Below are 25,918 nucleotides of genomic sequence, written 5' to 3'. Positions count from 1 at the left end.
CATTGCCAGGTGTGGCCCCGAAGAGGGTGGGAGGGGAGGTAGGGTAATAGATGGGCTGGAGAGACAGTGCAGGGGGAATGCATTTACTTTGCAAGAAGTCTACCCAGGTTTGATTCCTGGCACTGCATGTGGAACTGCATGTGTTGCCAAGAGTAATTCATGAGCAGAGCCAGGTTATTGGGAATGCATCTTGGATAGACCATAATTAAATTATGATTTTATCTCTTTCAGTACATAAGAGAAGCTTTTTATATATCTTTATTTTCCTTTCAGCAGTGTCATTTTGATACTGCAATCTTTGTTTTGTTTTGTTTTGTTTTGTTTTCTCTTTTTGGGTCCCACTCGGTGATGCACAGGGGTTACTCCTGGCTCATGCACTCAGGAATAACTCCTGGTGGTGCAAACCTTTTGAAGAGATAGTGCAGAAACTCTTAGTAGTTATTTCAGTATTTCAATTGGCAACAGAACCACCTAATTTTTCTCTTATTTTGGAAAGTAAAACTTTGAAAACTGCTTGCCAGGAGACTTTTTAGTCACTGGAGTTATATATTTTCTTAGTATCTGTCGTAAAAATTTTGAGTGGGTTTTTTTTTTTTTTTTTTTGCATTTTGCATTTTGGGAAGTCTTCTATCCAACAGCCACAGTGAGATATGATACCCTCTTTTGTGTGTAAAGAGAGATTATGAAAGGGGACTTGAAAAATCGAGAGTGTTCTCAGGCTGGTTCTTAGTTTTAGAAAGAATGTGTACCAGGGATAAAGAAAGAATACAAGAGTTAAGGCACTTACCCTGCGTGTGGCTGACTATGGTTCAGTCCCCACATCACATATGCTCCCCTAACCACAGAACCAGGAATAAGCCTCTGAACACTGCCAGATGTATTGCCCTGCCCCACCCCCAGTTTTCCTGCAGTGAAAAAGATCACTATTTTGAGGCCATCTTGCCCTGAAGACTTCAGCTTTTTCAGCTCACCTAATTGTGTTAGTGTCTTTGTATCTTCTCAGTATTTGTTAGAATTGTGATTGAAAAACGATTGAGTCTACAACACCCCAACCGGCAGTATAAATATGAACAGGAACAGGTAGATACCAGCAGAGCAGACACAGCTGATGAATTTTGATGCTGGACCTATCTCTTCTTAGAGCTAAGGAAGCAGCTGGACCTGTGAGGCTGCTCTTTGGGAATGAGGCTTGGACAGAGCCACTGGCCCAGTGATGTTGGGTGTTGCATACGAGCCCCTTCCTTACCTCTGTTGTTCTGAGCCTTGATCAAGGCACCTGTTGGGGATACTGAGGGACGGGGTGGGGGGGCGGGTGGAAGTTTTGAAAAGCAAATTGTACAATAAGTGTTCATTTAAAATGTCTTTGTAAATTTTTGCTGCTATCATCACTTCAGGTCTTCTAAGATAAATCAGTATCTAGACGCAGACAGCAGGTAAAATTTCTCAGTGCCACACCGAAGCAAATTTGGTGTTTCTGTGGGGTTGCTTGGTGAGTGTCAGGTGTCTTCTGTTATAAAATGTTGCATTTGACCGGACTATAGTGTGAATTGGAATAGATCCATGTGCATTTAAGTGTATATTAAATAGTTTTTATTTCTGTCCTCAGTGTTCTCCGTGGCCTGATGTGCCCACAACCTATGTGAATAACAGCCCCTCAACAGCGCCTGCGTTCACCTCCCCACAGCAGACTACTGGCAGCGTCCCAGACAGGTACTGGTGTGTGAGTGTGTGGGGGGGGCATCCCTGCAGCTGCCTGAGACCTGTCCTCCAGCATCTCCCTTTCCCTTTAGAGCAGCTTTCTGAAAAAACATCTCTGAAACCTATTGAAACTTAGCCGCTACCTAAATTTCAGAGGGAAAACATCTCATACCAGTTCCTTTGCTCCTAGCCCGGACCCTTGTGCTGCACACATTCACATCTGGGGAAGTTGTGGTTTTTTTTTTTTCTTAAAACAAATAAACAGAAAGGTGGGGGTCATGCTTAAGAAATAGCCAATGTATTCTTTATGCAGTAAAAATAGCTTCATTGTAGGGGAGAATGAATAGAAAAGGGAGCAGAGGAGATAGTACAGTGGGGAATCCAGGCACTTGCCTTGCACACAGCAGACCTGGTTTAATCCCTGGCACCCCATATGGTCCCCTCAAGCCCTGCCAGGAGTGATCTGTGAGCACTACTGGGTGTGGGTTCCCCACCACCAAAGTAAATTGAATAGAGAGAGGCAGTTGTTTAGATGAATTATTACTTGAACATGTTAAGATTTAATTTAGGGGCTGGAGCAATAGCACAGTGGGTAGGACATTTGCCTTGCATGCTGCCGACCCGGGTTCAATTCCCAACATCCCATACGGTTCCCCAGCCACTGCCAGGAGTACTTCCTGAGTGTATGAGCCAGGAGTAACCCCTGTGCATCGCCGGGTGTGACCTGCCCCCCCAAAAAAATATTTAATTTATCACAAAGAATATCTTTTAATGCATTATGAGAGAGAGAGAGGGAGGGAGGGAGAGGGAGTTTATTTTGTGCCTTTTTCCTCACTCCCAACACTTTCAAAATACAAACTTTGAAGGACTTCCAGTTTCTGAAGATGTTCCGTGGCTTTAGAAATGGGGGTGGGATGGTGAACTTGACCCAGTGTTTGCTTCTGCTCTGGGGGCCTGTCTGTGAAACCCAGATTCAAACTAGGGTCATGTTGCAGCTCCCCAGGCACCTTTCCCCTCCTACCATCTCTTGAGCCCTTTTCTAAGACTTTGAAGAACTGACCCAGGAAAGTCAGACCTGCAATATCCCTGTTGGTTTTCATTTTTATTTTACTCCAGAAACTGGAAGAACGAGTAGGTGGGTGTTGGATCACATTCTACAGTACTCAGGACTTACTCCTGGCTCTGTGTTCTGGGATCACTCCTAGTGGAGTTTAAGGGATCATATGTGGTGCTGGGGATTGAACCTGGGTCTGCCACATGCAAGGCAAGTGCCCTGCTGCTGTACTGTCTCTCCGGCCCCATCAAGGGAGTTTGCTTTCTTCCTCTTATTTTCTTTTCCTTTCACTTGAATTATGCCTTCTTGTACCTCATTTTCATAAAGTAGTTTTTTGTTTTTGCAGGTTTTTTTTTTGGGGGGTAGGCCATACCCAGTGATGCTCAGAGGTTACTCCTAGTTCATGCACTCAGGAATTACCCCTGGCGGTGCTCAGGGGACCATATGCGATGCTGGGAATCGAACCCAGGTCAGGCCGTGTGCAAGGCAAACGCCCTACCCGCTGTGCTATACCTCCAGCCCCTGCAGGAGCTTACTAATTACAAATTAATAAGATAGTTAATTTTTAACTCTCTTACTTGACTTCTTCTTTTCCCCCTAATTAAACTGATATGTGTTCCCTCTTTTCTTGGCACCTCTGAAAGTAATTCTTACTAGAACAGATGGAGGAGGAGGCTCCAATTAAAAAATTGTCTTCTGGGGCTGGAGTAATAGCACAGCAGGTAGGGCATTTGCCTTGCACGGGGCCAACCCGGGTTCAATTCCCAGCATCCCGTATGGTCCCCCGAGCACTGCCAGGAGTAATTCCTGAGTGCAGAGCCAGGAGTAACCTCTGAGCATCGCTGGGTGTGACCCAAAAAGGAAAAAAAATTGTCTTCTGTCCTTATTGCACCATCATATTCACTCCTGACCAGTTCCAGAATTCTTACTGAAAATGTGCTTTTCTTGGAGCCAGTTTTATTTTAAATTTGCCTAATTGAAGTGCCTTTAATATTGTCACTTAAAAATGCACATTCTGGACCCAGGTGGAGGCTCACAGGGCTAGGGTACGTGATTTACTTGCAGAATTCCTGGGTTTGGCTCCCAACGCTGCCTGTTCATTCAGCAAAACCAGTAGTAGCCCTTCAGGACCACTGGGAGTAGCCCAAAAATCAACACAATCTAAACAAAACAGACTCCTATCCTAATCATTCTTTTTCCATTCTTCATAGCAATTCTTCTTCCCCAAATCATCAGGGAGATGGAGTTTCACAGTCCTCTGGTGAAGTAAGTATCTGTTTGCTTTTTGGTGTGTGCATGCCCAGCAGTGCTCAGGGATTACTCCTCGCAGGCTCAGGGGATCATATGGATGCCAGTGTTCCAACCTGGGTTGGCCGCATGCAAGACAAGCGTCCTACCTTCTGTACTATCTTTCCAGCCCGGAAGTCCAGCATTTTTATTATTTTACTCTATATAAGGCAACCCCCATCATTGTGTGGGGGAGGGAGGGACATGGGTGACATTCAGCTGATAATCTGGGCCTGAAGGCTCAGTACTGAGCTTGGAGACTCGGTGCTCTTTGGGCCTAGTGCTTCCCTCAGCTGGCGTGGGGGCCAGAACTGAGGGCCTTGCCAGTGACAAGGTGTGCTCTCTGACGCGAATTATCACCTTGGCCTCCGAGCCTGCGTTTCCAAGACTCTACCAAGGTCTTTAAAAGCACAAACCTTTGTTCTTCTCTGTTACTTTACTTTTAAAACTGTCAGATTTCTGAGTTTTATTTGCATGATCTTAATCACACATCAGTGACTTAGGCCATCTTGAGTAAGTTTGAAGTGTCCCTTTTGTGTAATTACACGCCAGTAACTTGGGCCATCTTGAGGGAGTTTGAATTGTCGCTTTTGTGTGATTACAGCAACTTCAGCCCGCAGCCACCACCCAGGAAACACAGCAGTGGTTGCTCAAGAACAGATTTTCCTCCTACACAAGACTGTTCTCCAATTTTTCAGGTGTGTGTGGTTTTTATTTGTTTTGTGCTTTTATTAACTTTATTTTCAATTTCTGAATAATTATAAGCTCATTGAGAAATGTCCCCCCTCCCCGCCGCTCCTCCGCCTCCCCCCCCCCCCACACACACACGGGGAAGTCCTGTGCTCCTGTCATTCACTTACCCTGATGACATCATCATGCATCCCTGCTGGGTGCTGGTCCAGCAGGACGCTGATTATGACCAGTCAGCGCCTCCTGCACGCTGTGTTTGTCATGGCCACTTTTCATTTGTTAATTTATTATTTTGAAATAATTTTTGCTTTACAGTAAGATGAAAGGATAGTGCAGAGACACTCCATTGTGCCCTTTCCATTTCTCACATCATTGTAGTCCATAGGAAAGCCAACACGTGGACATTGGTGCGGTCAGTGGAATGAAAAGGCGTCATTTTGTCCCATGCATGTCGGCATAGCTGCCATTGAAGTTACAATACAGAATCATTGCCACAAGGCTCTTCCTTGTGTTGCCCACGCCCCTTCTCCTCTCTCCCTATTTCCCTAGCAACCATTCATCTGCTTTTGTCATTTAGAGAATGTTCAGTAATGGAATCATATAATACGTTATGTTTAGAGATGGGCATTTTCCCATTCAGCACAATGGCCTTCAGTCTATTCAAGCTGTTGGATGTACCAGTAGTTGGTTCTTTGTATTGTTGTGTAGTATTGCATGGTATGAATATACTCAGGTCTGGTTTTTATAAACCTCAGTGTAATTATTTTTCTTGCACAGTGAACTCGGTATATTTAGATGGAATTTTAAAAGGTGCAGTGCTTCTGCAGGTGGTACTCTGGAAACCAGTGTCGAGGGTCTGCAGTAGTTAGATGCACCAGGTGGACCAGGGTTGGCAGCACCTCCCAAATATGTTTGGCCCCTGGACCCTTTTCTGCGAACACTGACAAGCACTACTCACCAGGCACATCCTAGGGAATGAGGGGCCACATAAAATTGCTAGTCAGCCTTTTTTCCCATGGTGGGGCCATAGGAACACTGCTTACGCCTTTTTAGAAGAAGAGCACAGGTGTGTGTATCTGGGGCTAAGGAAATCTTATTTGACAAAGACATGGTCTCCTATGAATTGTAGTACTGTGCAGTGATTACTCATTCGTCATGGAGCTTTTTGTCTCTTTAAAATACACTGGATGAGAAAATGGCAGAGAGTACTGCAAGTAGGGTGCTTGTTTTGTCATGTGGCATATGACATGAGCACAGCCAGGAGCAAGCCCTGAAACACCACTTGGTAAATCCCCGAAAAGGAAAAAACAAGCAAAAAAGCTGAGTGAAAGTCATTTGCTAGGTGGTTTCCATTTTTCTTTTTTATATGACTAAGTTTGTAGGGTTGGAGCAATAGCACAGCGGGTAGGGCGTTCACCTTGCACGCAGCCAATATGGCCAACCCGAGTTTGATTCCTCCGCCCCTTGGAGAGCCCGGCAAGCTACCGAAAGTATCTCGACCACTCAGCAAAGCCTGGCAAGCTACCCATGACGTATTCTATATGCCAAACACAGTAATAAGTCTCACAATGTTACTGGGCCCGCTCGAGCAAATCGATGAACAACAGGAGGACAGTGACAGTGATTTGAATATGAATCTTTGGGCTGGAGCGATAGCGCAGCAGTAGGGCGTTTGCCTTGCGCACAGCCAGCCTGGCCGAGCCAGGTTTGATTTCTTTGCCCCTCTCGGAGTGCCCAGCAAGCTGCCGAGAGTATCTCACCCACATGGCAAAGCCTGGCGAGCTACCCGTGACGTATTCAATATGCCAAACACAGTGACAACAAGTCTCAAAATGGAGACGTTACTGGGCCCGCTTGAGCAAATTGATGAGCAACAGGAGGACACTGCAGTGCTAAGTTTGTAATTCCATCAACGGCCAAGACCCAGAGACCATAAAACCAAGCTTCCAGAAGCGCGCGGCCGCATTTGCGTGTATTTGCAGCCACGCGACCTCTTATTGTCTAGTTCTTGCTCTCGGAGAACCCGAGAGTATCCTGCCCGCACAGTAGAGTCTGGCAAGCTCCCCGTGGCGTATTTGATATGCCAAAACCCAGTAACAATGGTGGGTCTCATCCCCCTGACCCTGAAAGAGCCTCCAGTGTGGCACTTGCTAAAATCTCAGGGCTAGGATGAATGGAGACGTTACTGGTGCCTTCTCAAGGAAATCGATGAACAACGAGATGACAATGATACAGTGAAGTTTGTTTTATATGGTAACTAGAAACAGATTTCAGTATTTGGTGCATGGGTGCATCTTGAACCCTTACAGAGAAGACAGATGAAGATGTGGCACGTAGAAAAGATGGCAGTTGGCACTGATGAGTTCCCTAGGTCATGCCTGTTACACCAGCTGGTCACATATTTGCACCTGGAGAGTTCTCAGCATTTCACTGGGCGCCTCTGGCTTGTCTTTATATCGTGTGAGCTTCCCAACAGTCGGAAGGTGTGGAGGCTTCAGGCATCCAGATCAGAGCCTGTGGGCGTTCCATTCACTGTCCGCAAGATTCACCCCCACTCTCTGGGCTAGGTACTTGTATGCACATATCTCTGGTCACTACTGGGAGCCTGTATTCCCAGCTCTGTGGCAGGGCCTAGGAGAACAGCGAACGACAGTATCTTGACTGATGTGGCTCCAAGAAACAATTCTCTTGGTGTTTGCCTTACTAAAGACACGCTTCTCTTGTCTTGTGTATGCATGTGCTGGGGTATGTGTGCTCTCATATTCCATCACTTAGGATCTGAAAACTGTTACTGTTACATATTAGAAAGATACTTTATTTCTTTTAGTCAACCGTGTCTTGGGTGTTAACAAAGGGGTGAAATAAAGACTGTGGCCACACAATGCAATTCTGTGCCATGCTTCTGTTTGGAGCTGCAGTGGTTGCTGAAAGGGGTAGGTCACATGTTTGCCTTCACTTTGCATGTTGCAGTGCAAAGAAGCCTGATCCCAGGTCTCAAAATTACTGAGACTTGGGCAAGTCTTTAAACACTGGCTTTTTGGATTTTCCTTTTGGGGTGACTGAGGGGATGCACACCTTGCTGTGCTCAGGGATCACTCCTGATGGGACTCAGGGGACTGACCATATGTGGGGCTGAGGATCAAACCTGAGTCAGCGCCACACAAGGCATGCACCCTACCTGCTGTACCTCTGAATAGTACAGATTTTCCTTTTTTGGTAAAAGATTGGTCTGGCAGAATCTCACAGTTATTACATAGGTTCAAAATCAGAATTATATTTGTCTGCACATCACCATCTAGTCAAAATAAGGTCAGCAGTGAAAACTGAAACAGACAGCCCTGTCTCGGTGATTAGATTTGTCCATCTCTGGGCTTAAGTTCTTTCTTAAGCCCAGAAGGTAAAGGAAAGCGCTTTCTCGACTCAGAGGGGCAGGTGTGTGGGCAAAAATGCTTGTGTGCTCATGCATATCCCAGGCTGGGTGAGAAAATTCCCTGGGGAGGGCAGCAGAAGCCTTACGTACAACTGGAGGGTGCTTTCTGTTTGCTCAAACAGGGTAGGCCAGTGCTGTGTGATATTAGTCCCCCGGTAGGGGTGCTGTAGGCCACTTATTTTGGGGAACCTCTGTTGTATGTATATGTACTTTGGATTCCTGTGAATTTACTCTGCTTTGCTCTGCAGACTGATGCCCAACAGGACTGCTAGTCGTTTTGTTTCATGTGTTTTGTTAAGAATCTGCTTTTGCTGTTCTCCAGGTGCCGACTTACTAAAGTTGACAAAGGAAGATTTAGTACAAATTTGTGGTGCAGCCGATGGAATTCGGCTCTATAATTCACTGAAGTCAAGGTAAAACATGGTGTTTAAAAGGAACTCTTTCACTTGGAAGAAGAGTGACTCTCTCTTCCGTGGGAAAATCGGGCAGAATGTGTGTCCACGCGAGGTGGGCGTGTGCCTGTGTGCGCGTTGCACAGTGGCAGACCGTGCTCACGAGAAGACTGTTTTGTGTACACCTTCAGGGCAGGACAATATGATGCAGGCACTGATGAGGGCAGAGGTAGACTGTAAGACTGGTAGAAAAATGCACATGGGCAGTACTGATATCTTGAAGACGACTGGGTTTGTTGCCAAGAAAACAAACTTCTCATTTCGGTGAGCAATACAGAATCTATGGTTCTCAAGATCATATGACTACTACTAAATAGTAAAAATGTAAACTTCTGATTGTTAATTAAAATGATAGCATCATAAACTATGCTCCTTTGTAAAGATCATATTCAGTCATTGCTCTTTTTGGATTTGTGATGTGAGAATTCCATTAAAATTGAAGCTTACTGATTTTAAATTGCTAACTTCATCTTGAAATTTAAGTTGACCAACATCTGGCAGATCGTGTCAGTAGTTTACACTCTGATCATCAATGAGTTCACCTCTGATAGTTGGTATGAGGTGTTTTTATATTCATCATTAAATAACTCTGTATGATGAAATAGCACTGTAAAGTTCTCATAAGGAAACAGTGTATATGTGTATCTGTCCACATGTGAGCCAGTTTTCTCGCCCAAGCTCATAAATTCATTTTCTGGTTGCAGGTCGGTCAGGCCCCGCCTGACCATCTACGTCTGCCAGGAACAGCCGGGTGGCACCCCACTGCACGCACAGCAGCAGGGTGCGGGCAGTGGGGGCGACAATGGCAGCGGGACGCCCTATGGTGGGTATCAAGGTCTCTCGGCTTCCTTTCTGACAGCAAGGCCAGGAGACGGGTTCTGGTCACCTTGGCAGTGTTCTTTTCTAATGTCAGGGTGCGACTGCTGAGTGGCAGGGGGAGGGTCACAGCCTCGGGAGACAGGACACCAATGCACGACCTGTGTCAGTACTCTCAGAACCGTGGCTCTTTGTGGCTCTGAATGCCAGGAGTTTTTGCTTTTTGAGCCTCAGATTTATTAAAATGATAAAGGTGTCACGTTGTTAACTTGGCAAGAAAGGAGGATTTTTTAATATTTCCTTTTACTGGCTGAGGTTAAGTACCTAAGATAAGATTTGTACAAAGATGCAGCTATGCGCCTGAGCCAGGTAGGTCTGCTTATCTCAACCTAATCCTACCAGCCTGGAGAGCTTTATGCTGGGCCTGCCTTGGGCTTCAGGCTTGAGAACTCCACTCTCTTCCTATTGAGAATGGGGGTATCTTCCCTTGTAGGAAAGAGAACAAGCAAGAGGGCCATAGCGGTCATACAGAGGGGAGGGCATTTGCCTTGTATGCGGCTGACCTGTGTTCCATCCCTGGCATCCCATATAATCTCCCATGCACTGCTAGGAGTGATTACTGAGTGCAGAGCCCAGAGTAACCCCTGAGCATCATCAGATATGCCCAAAAAAGGGAGGGGGAAAAGAGCACAGGCAAGGCTTCTTCCCTCCTTTCATTGTGGTCCTTCAAGCAAGTTTTATTTTTCCCCCAGAAGTAGTGGTTTTCAGCCATCAGTCTGCAAAAATGTTCCTGCCATTAATACAAGTCGCACCTGGGTAAAGTGTTCACTGACACTAGATTTTAAAATGAATTCATGAAATAGTACTATAACTTTTTAATTTTTGGCCTTTGTGATCCATGAAATATTTCCGTTTTCACTGGCTGACAGGTAGGGAAAAGGTTGAAAACCACTATCTTGAAGCCTCTTTTCTCGGGTGGGAGGTAGGTATATTACCTTTGGTCCCTCGATCTGTTAACAGGATGCTGGCAGCACTGTAGAGGCAGCATGCTGTGGAACTGAGGGAAGCCCTTTCAGTCTAAATGACGCTTTGTGATTTAAATTTTACTCTGAATTCCCAAGAAGAGCCTGGTTGTTGAGAGCTTTTCTTTGCTGGGATCATTTTAGTGTCAGACTTGAATTTTAAGACTAAAAATAGAGGGTTTTTTGTTTTTGTTTTTGCTTTTTGGGTCACACCCAGCGGTGCTCAGGGGTTAGTCCTGGCTCTGCACTCAGGAATTACTCCTGGCGGTGCTGGGGGACCATATGGGATGCTGGGAATCGAACCCAGGTTGGCCGCGTGCAAGGCAGACGTCCTACCTGCTGTGCTATCACTCCAGCCCCTAAAAATAGAGGATTTTAATCTTTGAAGCATAAAATGCTAAGATCTTTTGTACTCATTACATTACATTAGCCCTCTTATGATTAGGACTGTCACACACTAGATTGGTAGCCCAGGACAGGTAAGGGTCAGCAAATTTTTTCTCTAGAAGGCCAGGTTGTAAATATCACTGGCTATGTGGAATGGGGGCCTTTCTCCCACTCATCTCTGCTCTACTAGGGCCCAAACAGCCATGGACAACCTGGAGGTGATGGATGGACTGTTCTGATCAAATACACATGGTTGAGGAGGAGTCTGAGTTTGGCCCACACTGACTGTAGATTCGTCCCCATGCTCTAGGTTTTTAGCTGCTAGTCCACAGAACGTGGAAAAGTTGCTGCCACTTAGCACCACAGAGCCCTGGATCATGCCACAGAGACAGTAACTTTCATGAGAAAATTACCGTGAACCTCTGGGTAGAAACTTTTGCTCATCTCTCTGTGGTCTTAATCTCATAGTTCCAAAATCTAAAACTTTCACTAATGTACAGTTGCCCCATATCCACACCAAAGGAAAACTCTGATTTGGGGAAGCATAGTTCTAACTATTGATACTCCGATTGGTGTCTCACTTGAATCTGTAATTAAGCAGGATCTGTAAGACTCATTCACTGCAGATGTGCCAGGCACCATGCCGACAGTGTCTGCTTACTAAGTTACATTTGTTCCAGAAACACAGAACACTAGGTGGACAGCTGCTGGAACTCCGTAAAGAAGGAGGCTTCACTGACCACATCCTTAGGTTTCCATGTGGTATCTTTTGTATGTGTTTTTAATTCTTGAGGTGGTGGGTAGAGGGGAGAGACAGGCAGCTCTTTTTGTGCCTTTAGATTGTCAGTAGACTGCACAGTGATAGTATAGCAGGTAGGACATTGGCTTGCACAAGGCCAACCTGGGTTCAATCCCAATACTCCATATGGTCCCGAGTGCTACCAGAAGTGATCCATGAGCACAGAGCCAGGAATAAACCCTGAACACCAATTCAACTCTCGCCTCCCCACACCCCCCTCAAAAAAAAAAAGTAGTAACAGAATGATCACTCAGTTTACAAGGGAATACCAACTGGGCAAAGGCAATAGAGATAAAGAGCACAGCTGGTCTTCAGTAGGAAGACTGCCATTGGGGTGGGGCTGGAGGGGGATAAGTTAGGGAAGTAAACACTAGGACAGTAGTGAAGGGGAATATGCCTTCATAGAGATGGGTTGGGGGAAGGGGCTGTGGATGGGAAAGTGGGACACTGGTGGAGGGATTGGTGTTAGAACATTGTATGCCCGAAACTTTGTAACTAATTCACTGTGACCCAATTTTTTAAAAACAAGATTGTTAGTACTAGGATTACTGCTGAACTGGAAACGACCTTTTAGGGGCCCTTTTTATATATTTCTAGAAATAAAGTATTTTTGTTTTGGAGCCACATCTGTGCTTGGGGGACCACGCAGTGCCAGGGAATGAACCTGGGACTCACACATGCAAAGCACAAGCTCCAGTCATCTCCGCAGACGTATTTGTTCATTTAAAAAGCTTTCTTTGGGTATAATTGACGTAACAGAATTCTTCCATTTTAAGTATGCAATTCAAGGATATTTTAGTACCTCTTCAAAGTTGTACAGCATGACTGCAAGCTAGATTAATCTCATTAAGCAAAAAAATGGGATTAAAGCCTATTGGTTATCAGTACTTCTTGGTTTTAAGAAAAAAAATGAAAGCTTCAAGTCCTTTTGTACAGAGGTAACTGATAACATTGAGTTACATGTAAACATAAGTAATTCATTATTGTATTTCAGAGTGGAGTTGGAGATTCTAAGGTAGCAAGGGAAATTAGTTCCTTTTAAAATTTAAAAATGTTTTATTTTTTTAATAGTCTGATCTAAGAGGCAAACTTGGAAACAAAGATGACTGCTAACATGGTTTTTTGTTTTTGTTTTCCAGTTTATCATGCAATCTACTTGGAAGAAATGGTTGCCTCAGAAGTTGCTCGAAAACTTGCGTTGGTGTTTAATATTCCTTTCCACCAAATTCACCAGGTTTACAGACAGGGTCCTACTGGTATTCACATTCTTGTTAGTGATCAGGTAACTTGAACTGGCATATCTATTTGCTTCTGCCTTTTATAATGCTATTTGCTGTGTGTGTGTGTGTGTGTGTGTGTGTGTGTGTGTGTGTGTGTGTGTGTGTGTCTAGATGTATAAATTTCCATTTACCTGCTATTAGTTTGTAAAAACAGAAGTACCGTCTCCCAATCTTTAGAAACAGTCAAAGAGCATTCAGGCATCAAGTGGTCACTGATGCTGGTCTAGTACCAGTCCTGGAGCCTGGGACCAGGCCATTGGTCACTCACCAGAGTCCGGCAGGTAGTGCACCCCTGGGTGAAGCAGGCATGGTGCACACAAAGCTCTGTCATGTAGCTGATGGGAACTTTTATTATCATAACCTGCTGAGTTATCACTGACAGTTGAATTTATTTGTATACCAGTACATACATGAGATTATGACATGTTCCTTTAATAACTTTAATCTTTTTCAGTCAAGAAAGATCATTATACTTATATTCTGTTTTATCCTTCTAGATGGTTCAGAACTTTCAAGATGAGAGTTGTTTTTTATTCTACACAGTAAAAGGTACTTTTTGCATGTATGGTTTTAATGAACATTTCAAATAGTTTTAATGAGCAAATAAAGAAGTCAGTCCTCCTACCTGAGGGAAAGAATTTCCATTCAGTCCCAGTTGTCCTGAGCACCTTGTGTCACTAACCACACTTCTGGTGCTAGAAAGATCTTGAGCAAATAGACTCCATGGAATAGCTGATCGAGCGGGGAAGGTGAACTAGAAGTGGCCAATAGACGTACAGATGATAATGTAGGGCAATGGCGATTTGGGCCATGAGGTACTCAGACCATGTGGTGTGAGGGCCTCATACTTCCAGGTCCTTTGAACAGTCTCTTTGTCCCATATAAATATTTTGAGTGCTGGGGCTGAAGAGTAATCTCAGTGGGTTGAGATTTGCATGGAGGAGGTCTGGGTTTGAGTCCCGGCACTGCACAGCACCCCACTACTCCCACTGCCTTCTGCCCCTGCCAGGAGTGATCCCGTGCACCCTGACTAGGAATGGACACACACACACACACACACCTCTTGCCATGAAGGAGAAAGCAGGCATAGGTGAGGTCCTTGTGGATCAGGGAGCCCTGGATGGGGTCAGAGGCTGTGAGGCAGCACTTTTCTGAGACTTGTGAGAAGCAGGGGACTGTGTGAAGGAAGGGCTCCCAGAGTGGGGTACATGTGTAACTTCTTGTTTTCAGGCCACCCGAGTAGTTCTCAGGGCTTGCTCCTGGCTCTGTGCTCAGACATCACTCCTGGTGATGCCCAGAGGACCATATGGGGTTCAAGGGATAGTGCCTATGTCAGCAGCATGCAGGGCAATGGCCCTATCCACCCTGCCATCACTTTGGTTCCAAGAGTGGCTTCTGAGGAGGGCTGAAAGGTAGCAGAGCACAAGTCCCTATGCGGGTGGGCCTGGGCTGCACGCCATCTGTGAACAAGGCAGTTTGATTTTATTTGAAATGCTCAGGGATGTCAGTGAGTTGAAACAGAGGGAGTGATGTGATTCAGTGTTTCTTAGTCTTGCAGATTTGTAGAGACAGATGAGAAAGTGGGTAAACTAGAGGCAGGAGGCGTCAGGATGCTGCTGGTGTCTCCTTTGGGGAGGGGTACGCAGACCTAGAGGTGCTCGGGGCCACGTGGTGCCAGTGCGTGTAAGGCACTGGGCTCCACACTTGAGGGTGGACGGGAATAGACAGTGATCCCAGTAAAGTGGTAGGTGGTATTGGCAAAAAGCCATCAGGAACTTCATTTGAGGGGTGTAGAAATCCCATGGCCACCGATAGCCCATTTGGGGCTCACAGGAGACGCTTGGGCTTGCGATGAAAATGTGGAAGCCTTCAGCAATCCCCAGTGACTTCAAGTCCTAGGATTAGGGTGAGACTGGAAAAGGGGCCATGGGTGGCTCTGCTGAGTCCAGGGAAAGGCTTAAAGAAGGGATTTCACTACTGCAAAATTGTGTGAGGAAATGATACATTTCAGACTTTAAAATACCTAGTGAGTCAAGATCTAAATCCATTACAAGCCCAGAGTATTGGGGAGCAGGCTGTGACGTATCACCCTCTCAGAAAACCTGATGCTTGCTCAGCCTGACCTCACCGGGGCCTGGCACCCACTCACTTCCCCCCTCCACAGATGCCTTGGGGTTGGTTTTCAGGCCAGCACTTTTCTTTCTTCCATTTCACGCCCCGCCTCCTTCCCCTCCACCCCTACACTCAGGGATCACTCATTGCAGGAAGGACTTGGGGGGCTATATGTGGTGTTGGGGACAAACCCGGTAGGCTGCATGCGAGGCAAGCACCTTAACTATCCTGTACTATCATCTCTCCTGCCCCCAGCATTTTTTTTTAACTGCACTGTGATCCCTTATCTGAAACGGGGACTTCACACTGTCACAATGTGGCTGTATTTTGTGGGACAGCAGCACTGCCAGCTGTAGAAACCACAGGCCAGGCCCTGCACTCAGACTTCTGTCCTCAGGAGAAATTCATCTGGTCCGTGATGTATAGTTTCTCCACATCTCCTGAGAAACCCTATGCCAAAGTGCGATGCAATTTTTTAAATGTTTCAGATATTTCTCAGGGGGAGATAATGAATTATTTATGCATTATTTATTACCAGCTCAGTGTTTGGCCTGTTCCTGCTACTTATAGTGATAATCCCTTTGTGACCCTCACGCCCGTCTACTCACACCACACACATATCAGCATGAGTGCAGGGCAAGGGCACTGATAGAATGAGGGCTAAGCCATCTAAAAGCACAATGTAGGGGCTAGAGCAATAGCACAGAGGGTAGGGCATTTGCCTTGCATGCGGCTGACCCGGGTTCGATTCCCAGCATCCCATATGGTCCCCCGAGCACCACCAGGAGTAATTCCTGAGTGCAGAGGCAGGAATAACCTCTGTGCATCGCCGGGTATGACCCAAAAAGAAAAGAAAAGAAATAAATGAAAGCACAACGTATAAGAAGGGGTATGTGGATATAGTCACCTTAAGGAAGAGGGGATGGAGCCAGTTAACCAGTGATCACCTGCCCCCTAGAATTTAGGGTAAGTTCTAAACTGGAGGTGGGGGTGTAGATTTCTGGGGAGTTTTCTTCCAGAAATAGATTGCTTGACTGAAAAAACTATTTTCACTTTTTTTTGCAGCTGAAAATGGTGGTGGTATCCACATAATTTTGAAGTGACATCCTACATAGTCCGAACTATATTCAGTACCAAATAGCCACGCTTAAAAGTGTGTGAAGACTGAATCCAAGAAGTCTTTGGGATTGGATTTTATCGTATGAAATGTTTCATATTGAAAACACAAGATGACCTTTGTATTGAGCTGGTGAGAGGTGCCTCTGCTCCCTGCCACTGCCAGAGTCCAGCCTCCTGCGGGGTGAGCCGGCCACCAGGCCAGGAGACACAGATCCTCGGAGGAGCCTCTGCTGTCCTCATCCACTGTCTGCGGTTTGGAAGTGAATGTAGAGACGTTCTTGGGCATTTACCTTACTGTGCCAGTGTGGCTCTCACTGCCTGAACCTTCTGCTGGCCTGGGGCAGGGAGAGTGCCCTGAGCTGGGCTGGAGTCAGCACGGACCTGTCTGCGGAGAGAGGCCCCACACCTCCTCACCAGAGATCATGTCTGTGTGTGTGTGTCTGACGAGATCGTGCCCATCTGTCGGGAAAGATCCAAGCCGGGACGGCGGGCTTGAAGCAAACTGCATTATCAAGAGTACCTTGGTGAGAGGATCAGTGTAAATCCTAATAGGTACAAAGACTTGTTTTTTTCTTTGTTGTGGATTTATTGAAAAACTTTGCTTCTTCCATTTTAGCATTTGTTTCTGAGTCTCATCTTTGAAGCCTCATTGCCTTTTTTTCTGTTTTTCCTCCATTTCTGACCATCCTTTCTGTCCCACCCATCTTCCGACAGTGAAAATAGATGACCTAGCAGGGGAAAATAACTTCTGACTTGATGTTAAGGGATTTTCATGGAATTAAAATTATTCATGAAACACTAGATACTATAAAGCATACACTAAACTGTAGCATAAAAATTATTCACACTTCTCAAATTCTGAATGCTAGTACAGTCATGGGTGAGCATTCTGGTGATTATTTAGGGCTTTTTTTTATATACTACACAATAGCTTTTTCAATAGAGTGCCTCTCTCGCAGAACCAAATGCTTGTCTGTCATGTACTTTTAAAGGGAGTCTGTTTCTGCACCCACCTTCCCATCTTTATTACCTCCCTTTCCAAAGTCGCCAGCAAGCATTTCTGTGGTGTAGCACTCGGTTCTTTTAAAAGGCTTTCCATTTTACAGATTGCATACCTACCCAGGTGTTTTAGTTTTGAGTGTATTCCTTGGTCCTTCACATTGTTCGGATAGAAATGAGATAGAGTAATTTTGAGTTTGAAATCTCTTCCAGACTGCAAACTTCTTCCCAGTCCATGAAAGCTTTGAGTTTATGTTTTATTCATCAGGAGGGTTATTTGATACTAAGAAGCTCACTGCCTCTATTTTCATGTGGGGTGTGAAAGCAGCTACTGCTCCAGTGCTTGGGGGATGAGAGCTCGCCTGTCTGTCTCCCCTTGCTTTCCTAAGCCCACAGGTTCCTGTACCAGTATCTTTTGGGAAAGAAATGAACTTCTCTCTTTGTTTTAACAAGTTTTGGTTGTCTTGTCTATTTAGCATTCTTTTTTTTTTTTTGGTCTCATGATTTATGGAACAATAAATGTCATTTAATGCTGTGTGCTATTTTGAATTCCTCATCAGGGTATAGAAGTGGGGGTTAAGTCATTTAAAAGCTCATCAAACTTGACATGATACCAAGGCACTGAATGTTAGTCTGAAACAGGTTAAATCATGGCACCAGCAAATTTGCTACTTTGTTTAACAGTAGGATGTACACATTTCGGTATAATAAATGTTTTCTTTTTTGCAAATGTGTGTCTCATTTAAAATCTAAAATATACCTGGATTTATCAGAGAGAGGGGTTCTGAGTCCACATTGGTCCAAATGTAAGGTGAGTTCAGTATGCCTGGGCCACTCATCATTTTAAAATGGAAATTAATCCCCAGTCACTGAAGCACGTATGCTTTCTGTGTTCTTTTGTTTAAATACATTTCTGAATCATTTTACACATGCCTTTCCCTCATTGGCATAAGTGTGTATTTTAATAACTGCTGGGTCTAACAATTTAAGGCTCGTAAATACTGGGGTAATTCATTAAAGTTCTGATTACTTTATTGTCTTACTCTGACAATCCTGTTAAACTGGTTTCTGCTATTATATGTGTTGTCTAAAAAAGGCAAGGCATTATATCCTAAATGCTTCTAAAACTGGCCATCAAATAGAAATTTTACTGGTTGCTAGTTGTGGGAAAAATACTTTGTTTTTGCTGCTTCCTCTTCTCATGAGCTCTGGAATCTTCAGGTCGAGGAGACCTTTACCACAGAAGTTCACAGATGTGACAGTACAGAATAGGGAGCGTCAGATCAAGATGGCATTAAGGAAGGAAGGTGTGACTTTGGAAAATGGTTGTGCTCAGATTTGTCTGCATTACGAATATAGCAATAAAGCACTGCAATGGTTTATTCATTTTTACAAGTGTAAAACTTTTGAATAGTTCTGGTGTAACTTGATTTATAAGATTTTAAAATAAACTTGGGGAAAAAACTCACACCCATTCTACATGCATCCATTCATTATTTTTAATTGATTATATTACTATATGTAACTAGGCCTTCATTTCCCCCAAATTTTGCGGTATGACAGAATTTCTTTATCTCCTGTAACAACACATTGCTGGCGCTTTCTTCCAACTAGGACCCAGTTACTTTCTTGTGTATGTTTTGGCCCCAAAGGTGATAGCTGCTAGAACCAGTGCAGACCCTGCTCCACCCAGCTCAGTGTCCTCATTTCTTTGGTGTCTTATGAAACCTGTTAACTCACCTTTCACATGAGTGAGTTCTACATATGAAACTATCCGGCAATATCAATTTGCAGTATAGTTACTTCATAAATAAATTTGCTGTTTAGTCTTCAAAGTGGAAACATCCTGCTAATCAAAATGGAATCACTGTGAATTAAAGTTAAGTCGTTGGCTTAAGTATTAGGTAGAAAATAAACAGCTTTTTAGTTTTTCTGCTTAATTTGTGCTAACACTGATGGTCTGTTTGAAGAATGCTGATAGAGCCAAGGAGAGGACTGTTGTGTCTTAGGCAGGTACCCACCTCCTAGAGATCCAAGTTGCTTGATATGTGCTCTTGCCAGTGTGAACTGATACCAGGCTTTGATCTGATGCGTCACAGTAGAATAAAGGTGAGAACTGTCACCAGAGTTATTGCAGTCCTCACATAAGTGCTTTACCTGCAGATGCCTTCCTTTCCCAGTGGACTCAAGAGATTTGGGGGGCGGTGGAGCGAGTCAGACAGACTCCAGTCTTCTCTGAGCAATGGGACAAGTCCAGGTGCCATGGGCCCGGCAGTTGCTGTCAGAGAATGACACAGCACCTGCATAGTCGCTGTCCACTTCCTCCCACTGTTGTCGGTGGGGTGACAGGAGCAAAGTAGGCATGAACTTTGACATGAGGCAGCTGAGCCTGGGCAGAGAGAGAAAGCAGAGGAATCTTGAGTGATTTTTAGGGTCCTAGGCATGAAGGGAGAAAAGCCCTTACACATGTGATCCACTTTACTTTATTATTAAGCGGAAATGCTCTGCTGTGGGCTAGAGCCACAACTGCTGACCTACACCGCCCATAAAATGGCACCTGGTGACAAAAGCGATCCACTGGTTCTGTTATGCAAGCCAGATGTCTTGACAGCCTTACTGCCAAGACCGTGACAGTCCTTTGGGTTGTTTTGGCCACACCCAGCAGGGCAGTAATCAGGGCTTACTCCTGGCTCTGTGCTCAGAGATCACTCGGGCAATGCTCAGGGTACCATATATAGGGTGCCAGGGAGCAAACCTGAATTGGCCGCTTGCAAAGCAAGCACACTACCCATTGTGCAAGCCCTATCCCCTGTATTACTGCTGCAGCAGTAGATGTGGCTACTGGAGTGTAAATGCAAAGTGGCCTAGACTTACAAGTCAAGAAAACAATGTTGGTGCAGTAAAAAGGCTTAGTTAATTCACTCTTACTGGAACATGAACCAAGACCCCTTAAAAGCGAAGGTTGGAATAAAAGTACAGAGCACCAGGGTCCCTACTGACTCGGATGGAACAACCGGACACTGATGTTGGTCCCTGCCACAGACCTGCTGGGGCTGAGCATCCTGCCTCACCTACCCGCATGCGCTTGATGCCGGCCCGCGTGACCTGCTGGCAGTCGTACAGCTCCAGGCGCTCCAGACCCCGGCAGTTCTCCAGGTGCTCCAGCGCCACGTCGGTGATGAGCAGGCAGTTGTCCAGCTCCAGGACACGCAGCCGCTCGTGGCCGCAGGTGCTGTTGCTCAGGTGCAGGATGCCGTCGTCGGTGATGAGCTCACAGTGGGACAGACTCTGAGGGGGAGAAGAGTGGGTGTGGCGGGTGGGCATCACTGCTGGGTAAACACAAGCCCAGGCCACTGCAGTTGGGCATCGGCGCATCTACCTCCCTCCCTTGCTCAATGCAGGAGTAATCAGAACTAAGTGAAATTTCAATTAATAGCACAATGGAGACGTTACTGGTGTCCGCTTGAGCAAATTGAACAACACAGTGCTGCAGCACTGAGCGCGCTTTTAGAGCCCAACTTTCCATTAGAGCGGGGAGCCCAGGGATGAGTCTGATGTCCTTGTTCATTTAGAAAATGGTGCAAACAAATGTGATGATTAAAAAGATTTTAAGCTTGCTCTTCAAGCCTGTGTTCTCCCTTGAACATGTATTTTGTTTGCTTGTATCTTTGCTTGCATTTTCCACTCTGGAGGAGCCCATGTTCTTTTTTGGTTTTTTGTTTTGTTTGGGGGCCACATCCGGCGTGCTCAGGGTTAACACCTGGCTCTGCATTCGGGAATTACTCCTGGCAGTGCTCGGGGACTACGTGGGATGCTGAGATCCAATCTGGGTTGGCTGGAGGAACCCCTGTTCTATCCTAAACACGTATTTCCTCTGTTTTCTCTCACATTTAAGTATCAATAGAAACTATCTTGCTTCAAAAAAAATTTTTTTTTAATCTTAAATCTTGCAGTCTAACATTTGGGGGATAAACAGGGCTGCAGAACATAAATTCAGATTTTACTGTTGTAGGGGCAGTAAAAAACTTCATTTTTGCAACTGAAGTTCTCCACAGCAGTTCTGTAACACCTGACCCATTTCTCCTGATGTATGTAAGGTAAATTCATCACATTATCCAAGTTCAGAGTTGAAAAAGGACTGCATCGAAGATCCAATTACTGGTCTGTTCCTTTAAACAAGTTGCAGCTGTGTCAGATCCTATGTTGTAATGAGTAAATTCTTTCTAATAATACTGGCAGAGCTGAGACTATAATAATGAAATAGTAAAACTGAACCCATGTTCTATCTTGAACATGTATTTCCTCTCTTTCCCCTGACATTTAAATTTGAATAAAAACTGTCTTGCTTCAAAAAAAAAATTCATAAAAAAAATCTTAAATCCTGTGGTCTAACATCACTGGTCAGTGATTTTTTTCCTGACCATGCTCCCCCGACCTCATTTCCTCCCTGTGGTCCCCTTAGGATAACCTGGACACCCACAGGGAGCCATACCACCCCAGCTGAGAACTGCTCTAAGTGATAACTTTTATGATTGGGAGCCTAGAAGAGGACTAGAAGGAGCACACAGGACTTGAAGGGGCAGGAGGAAAACAGCAGAGACTCAGAATGAGAGAACAGAGGTGTGAAACAGGTCAATCAAGAAGCAGTTGGGAGGATAGGGACCATACAACAGAGCTGTATAGATTACAGAAAGGAAATTGACTTTGATTTTAAAGTCACTTAGGAACATTTTTGAGAAGTATAATACCTTAAACTTACTTTTCTAAAGATCATCAGGGAGAATCTAGATCTTCCTCATGGAAATGCATACCGGCATTAACCAAAAGACAGTAATACTATAATATAAGTAAAGTAAAGTAAAGGCCCTCCCGTTGATCGTCGATTTGCTCGAGCGGGCCCAGTAACGTCTCCATTGGAGACTTTGTTGTTACTGTGTCTGGCATATCGAATACTCTCGGTAGCTTGCCGGGCTCTCCGAGAGGGGCGGAGGAATCGAACTCAGGTCGGCCATGTTGGCCGCTTGTAAGGCGAACGCCCTACCCGCTGTGCTATACTATAATATATAAGGCCCAAATTGGAAACCACCCAAATATTCAACAGTAGGAAAAACAAGTCACAACTGTACCGATCTTTCCAGCCATGAGAATAATGGATGCTCAAGTACATGGCAGAGTAGAGATGAGTTTCGCAAAAGTTGACAACAGACAAACCTCTGTTCTCAACCGGCAGAGACAACTGTATAAAGGACTCCATTCTAACCTTCCATAAATAGAAAAAGATTTTTTTTTAAATGCTACTGGAAGCCCCCCAACCCCTCACCCCTCGCCAAGGGGGAAGATGGGGCACTTCTCCCTCTGGAGTGCCCTGCTCACAGACATGCAGGAGGCACTTGTGTAAAAGGCACATTTTGCCACCCACATCTGGAGTCCCCATGTGCCTACAGCTGAGCAAAGCGGGAGCCTAGTGTGGCCACTGGGGAAGGCGACACCTGCTCCTTGGGGTGTCTGACTGCTGGCGGGAGCGGGAAGGTCTGCACAATGAAAACCATCCAAGGCTGACGCATGAAATAGCTGGATGCACACGGGGAAGGAGGAAAATGCTAAATCCTGACCTTGACTGATTCCTCTTTGAGCTGTTTTATCAACAGAATGACTCCTTATGCAATAATGGTATTTCTGTTGTGATAAACTGCTGTTCACTGAATTTCAGCTTTAGAATTGACAGATTGATGAAGCTAGGCCTCTTTCCAGGAGGACGATGTTATTTTTATTTGGGGGCCACCACCCTCCGTGGTGCTCAGGGCTTACTCTTGGCTCTGTGCTCAGGGATAATTTCTGACAGGGCTCAGAGGACCATATAGGAGGCTGAATAGCCAAAGCAGTCCTGAGAAAGCACAAAGTTAGAGGCATAATGCACCTTGGTTTCAAACTGTATTACAAAGTTTGAATTACAAAACAATATGCTACTTGGCATAAAACCACACACCTTTATCAACAGAACAGAACAGAGATCCCAGAATTAAACCCAAGTAAATACGGTCAATTTATAGCAAAATAACCAAGAACACACAATGGGGGAAGGGCATTCTCTTCTATAAGTGGTGCAAAGAAAACTGAGAATAAAACTGGATCACTGTCTTACACCACACACAAAAAAACCCAAAGAGGAACAAGGACTTGAATGTCGCCCCTGAAACTTACCACTTAAAATACAAGGCTGTGAGTTCTTTGATATTGGTCTCGGTTTTGTATTTTTGGATTTGACACCAAATGCAAAATTAGGTGGGACTACATCAATATAAAAGGACATAGACAAAATGGAGACGCAATATGCTGAATGAGAGAAAACATTTGCAAATCATATCTGATAAGGGGTTAACATCCAAAAAATATAAGGAACTCACAAAACTCAGTAGTAAAAAGGAAAAGAAACAAGAGGCTGGAAAGATAGTGCAGGGGTTAAGGCCACCCCCACATATTCTCACGCACCAGCAGGGTGATTCCCTGAGCACAGAACCAGGAGTAAGCCCTAAGGACTGATACTTGTGGCCCCCAAACAAAAAGGTAGAGAATTTGGATATATTTCCACCAAAGACATATATGCTTCGTCAACTGTACATACTACATAAAAGATACCCAGCTTCCCCCACACCACGTGTTCAAGAGACCCTCTTTCCCCAGCTCCGGCTTTAAGAGTGAGATTCAAATGGAATTGTTTCTTCACTAAGTGAAGAAGGTAAGTCTCGAGGGTTGAGGAAATGACCTGATAACTGAAGATAGACTTCAGGCTGGCAGGGAGCTGCTGTCCAAAGCAAACAGACAGCCCACAGCTGGCCAGTCAGCAGGGCCCCCTAGGGGTGCTCCTGTCACTACTGGGTGATTGGGAAAGGGTAAGTCAGCATGAAGGAAACCTGGCAAGGATGGCGTTGGATGTCTTTCCTGTGGGGGCTATTTTCATTCTTCTTTAACATAAAAGACTGTTAAAACTGTGTTTGGATACTTTCCAGTACAGAGTAGTGCATAAAATCTCTCAGTTCCCAATGCAGACTAGCCCTCAGATTGGAGCCCCTCTCCATAATAGAATTTGCTGATGACATCTTTCACAAGCCAAGAACCCAAGTAACAAAGGGGATCACAGCTTTCTTGGAATGCACCAGGAGTCTGCAGGTCCTTCCAGGCCCCCTCCCTCTGGAACCCTTTGAATCTGAACCCCTTGTCCCTGCAAACGGAGATCATCTGTAAACATATTTTCAGTACCCTCAAACAGATCTCCTCCTCAGACTGCCTTCTGCCGTGCATGTATGAGACCAGGCTCAGCTGCCCCAGGATCACAAGAGCACTCTAGAAGGGGTGCGGGACTCACCAGGGCCATGCACGTCTCTCAAGGACAGTCTGAACAAGGGAAGTGTTAGCCACTGGCATGTCACAGCCACTGGCCAGTTCATGCTGGGGGTCTCGTCCCTCAATCACGGATCTTTAGTAAGAGATAAGCTGCACTGTTAGGAAGAATGAAATCATGAAATTTGCTTATAGATGGATTAACATGGAGAGTTGAGTGGAATGAATCAGAAGGAGAGGGAAGGTATAGAATGTCTGCATTCACTTGTGGGATATAAATATATAGTATGAAATATAGCTAAGGGGGGAGTAAACAGGGGCCAGGAGGACAGGTCAACAGTTGGAAGCTTGCTCCAAGAGTGTGTGTGTCGGGGGAGGGGTGTGTGTGAAAGGCACAGGTAAAGGGATATACCTGATAACCTTTCTTATCTGTATTGCAAAACATAAGGTCCAAAAAGAGAGAGAGACAGAAAGAAAGAGAAGGAAAGTGCCTACCATATTAGTGGGGAGGGGGGCAGGGAAAATGGGACCATTGGTTGTGGGAAAAGTAAGCTGGTGAAGGGACAGGTGTTGCAACATTATACATAACTGAAACCCAATGAAATCCAATCATGAACAACTTTGTAACTGTGTACATCATTGTGATTCAATTAAAAAGTAAATGGGGGGGGGAAGTAAATTTTTTAAACAAATAAGCAAAAAAGAGAGATAGCTGGAGAGATAGCACAGCGGTAGGGCGTTCGCCTTACAAGCGGCCAACAAGGCCGACCCAGGTTCGATTCCTCCGCCCCTCTCGGAGAGCCCGGCAAGCTACCGAGAGTATTCGATATGCCAGACACAGTAACAACCAAGTCTCCAATGGAGACGTTACTGGGCCCGCTCGAGCAAATCGACGATCAACGGGAGGGCCTTTACTTTTACTTTAACATGCATTTCAAAACTGCCTCAGGGCTGGAGCAATAGCACAGCTGGTAGGGCATTTCCCTTGCACGCAGCCAACCCGGGTTCGATTCCCAGCATCCCATATGGTCCTCTGAGCACTGCCAGGAGTAATTCCTGAGTGCAGAGCCAGGAATAACCCCTATGCATTCACAGGTGTGACTCAAAAAGCCAAAAATAAACAATCACCTCTGTGCCTCAGGGCACTGCCCTGAAGGCTATGGCCTCCTGTGCTCTGGAGGGCAGGGGCACCTCCCCTGTAGTGACTTCCTTAGGTGGCACTGGGTGGCTCCAAGGCCAACCCTAATCACCCAGAGCTGCCCTTATGTGACTAAAGACTGCCTCTGCACTGTACTGTGGGATCCCAACAAACACCTTGCGGCTCCCTGAGCCTCAGTACCCCTGGAGAGCATGTGCTCCCACTGGGGGCTTCCTGTCAGGTATGTCCATCTCTAAGGGACCATCCCCCTCCTTCTCCAGGTCCCCGGGACACTGC

At 45.4% G+C, this 25,918-nt stretch overlaps 2 protein-coding genes across 4 annotated transcripts in view; one reads left to right on the top strand and one right to left on the bottom strand.

The window, feature by feature from the left end:
- UBP1 (upstream binding protein 1) overlaps nt 1-17,682 on the top strand; it is a 64,769-nt gene extending 47,087 nt beyond the window's left edge. For both annotated transcript variants that reach the window (XM_056128935.1, XM_056128936.1), the window contains 8 exons: nt 1,607-1,710; nt 3,964-4,018; nt 4,644-4,737; nt 8,482-8,572; nt 9,316-9,434; nt 12,775-12,917; nt 13,413-13,464; nt 16,093-17,682. In XM_056128935.1, coding sequence (XP_055984910.1) covers nt 1,607-1,710; nt 3,964-4,018; nt 4,644-4,737; nt 8,482-8,572; nt 9,316-9,434; nt 12,775-12,917; nt 13,413-13,464; nt 16,093-16,130 — 696 coding nt within the window. In that variant the 3' untranslated portion in view covers nt 16,131-17,682. The remainder of the gene's footprint in view (nt 1-1,606; nt 1,711-3,963; nt 4,019-4,643; nt 4,738-8,481; nt 8,573-9,315; nt 9,435-12,774; nt 12,918-13,412; nt 13,465-16,092) is intronic.
- A 981-nt stretch (nt 17,683-18,663) lies between these two features.
- The window catches only part of FBXL2 (F-box and leucine rich repeat protein 2), a 62,560-nt gene continuing 55,305 nt past the window's right edge, over nt 18,664-25,918 (bottom strand). The window contains exons 14-15 of one of the 2 annotated variants that reach the window (XM_056128937.1): nt 20,221-20,433; nt 18,664-19,534 (exon numbers count right to left, since the gene is read on the bottom strand). In XM_056128937.1, the coding sequence (XP_055984912.1) occupies nt 19,427-19,534; nt 20,221-20,433 (321 nt within the window). In that variant the 3' untranslated portion in view covers nt 18,664-19,426. The remainder of the gene's footprint in view (nt 19,535-20,220; nt 20,434-25,918) is intronic. The other variant, XM_056128938.1, reaches the window with a different exon arrangement.

The sequence above is a fragment of the Sorex fumeus genome, unplaced genomic scaffold (assembly GCF_029834395.1).
Source record: "Sorex fumeus unplaced genomic scaffold, SorFum_2.1 ptg000072l, whole genome shotgun sequence".
NCBI classification, from domain to species: Eukaryota; Metazoa; Chordata; class Mammalia; order Eulipotyphla; family Soricidae; genus Sorex; species Sorex fumeus.
The sequence above is the reverse complement of the archived record's forward strand: the minus strand, read 5'-3'. Positions and strand labels throughout refer to the sequence as shown.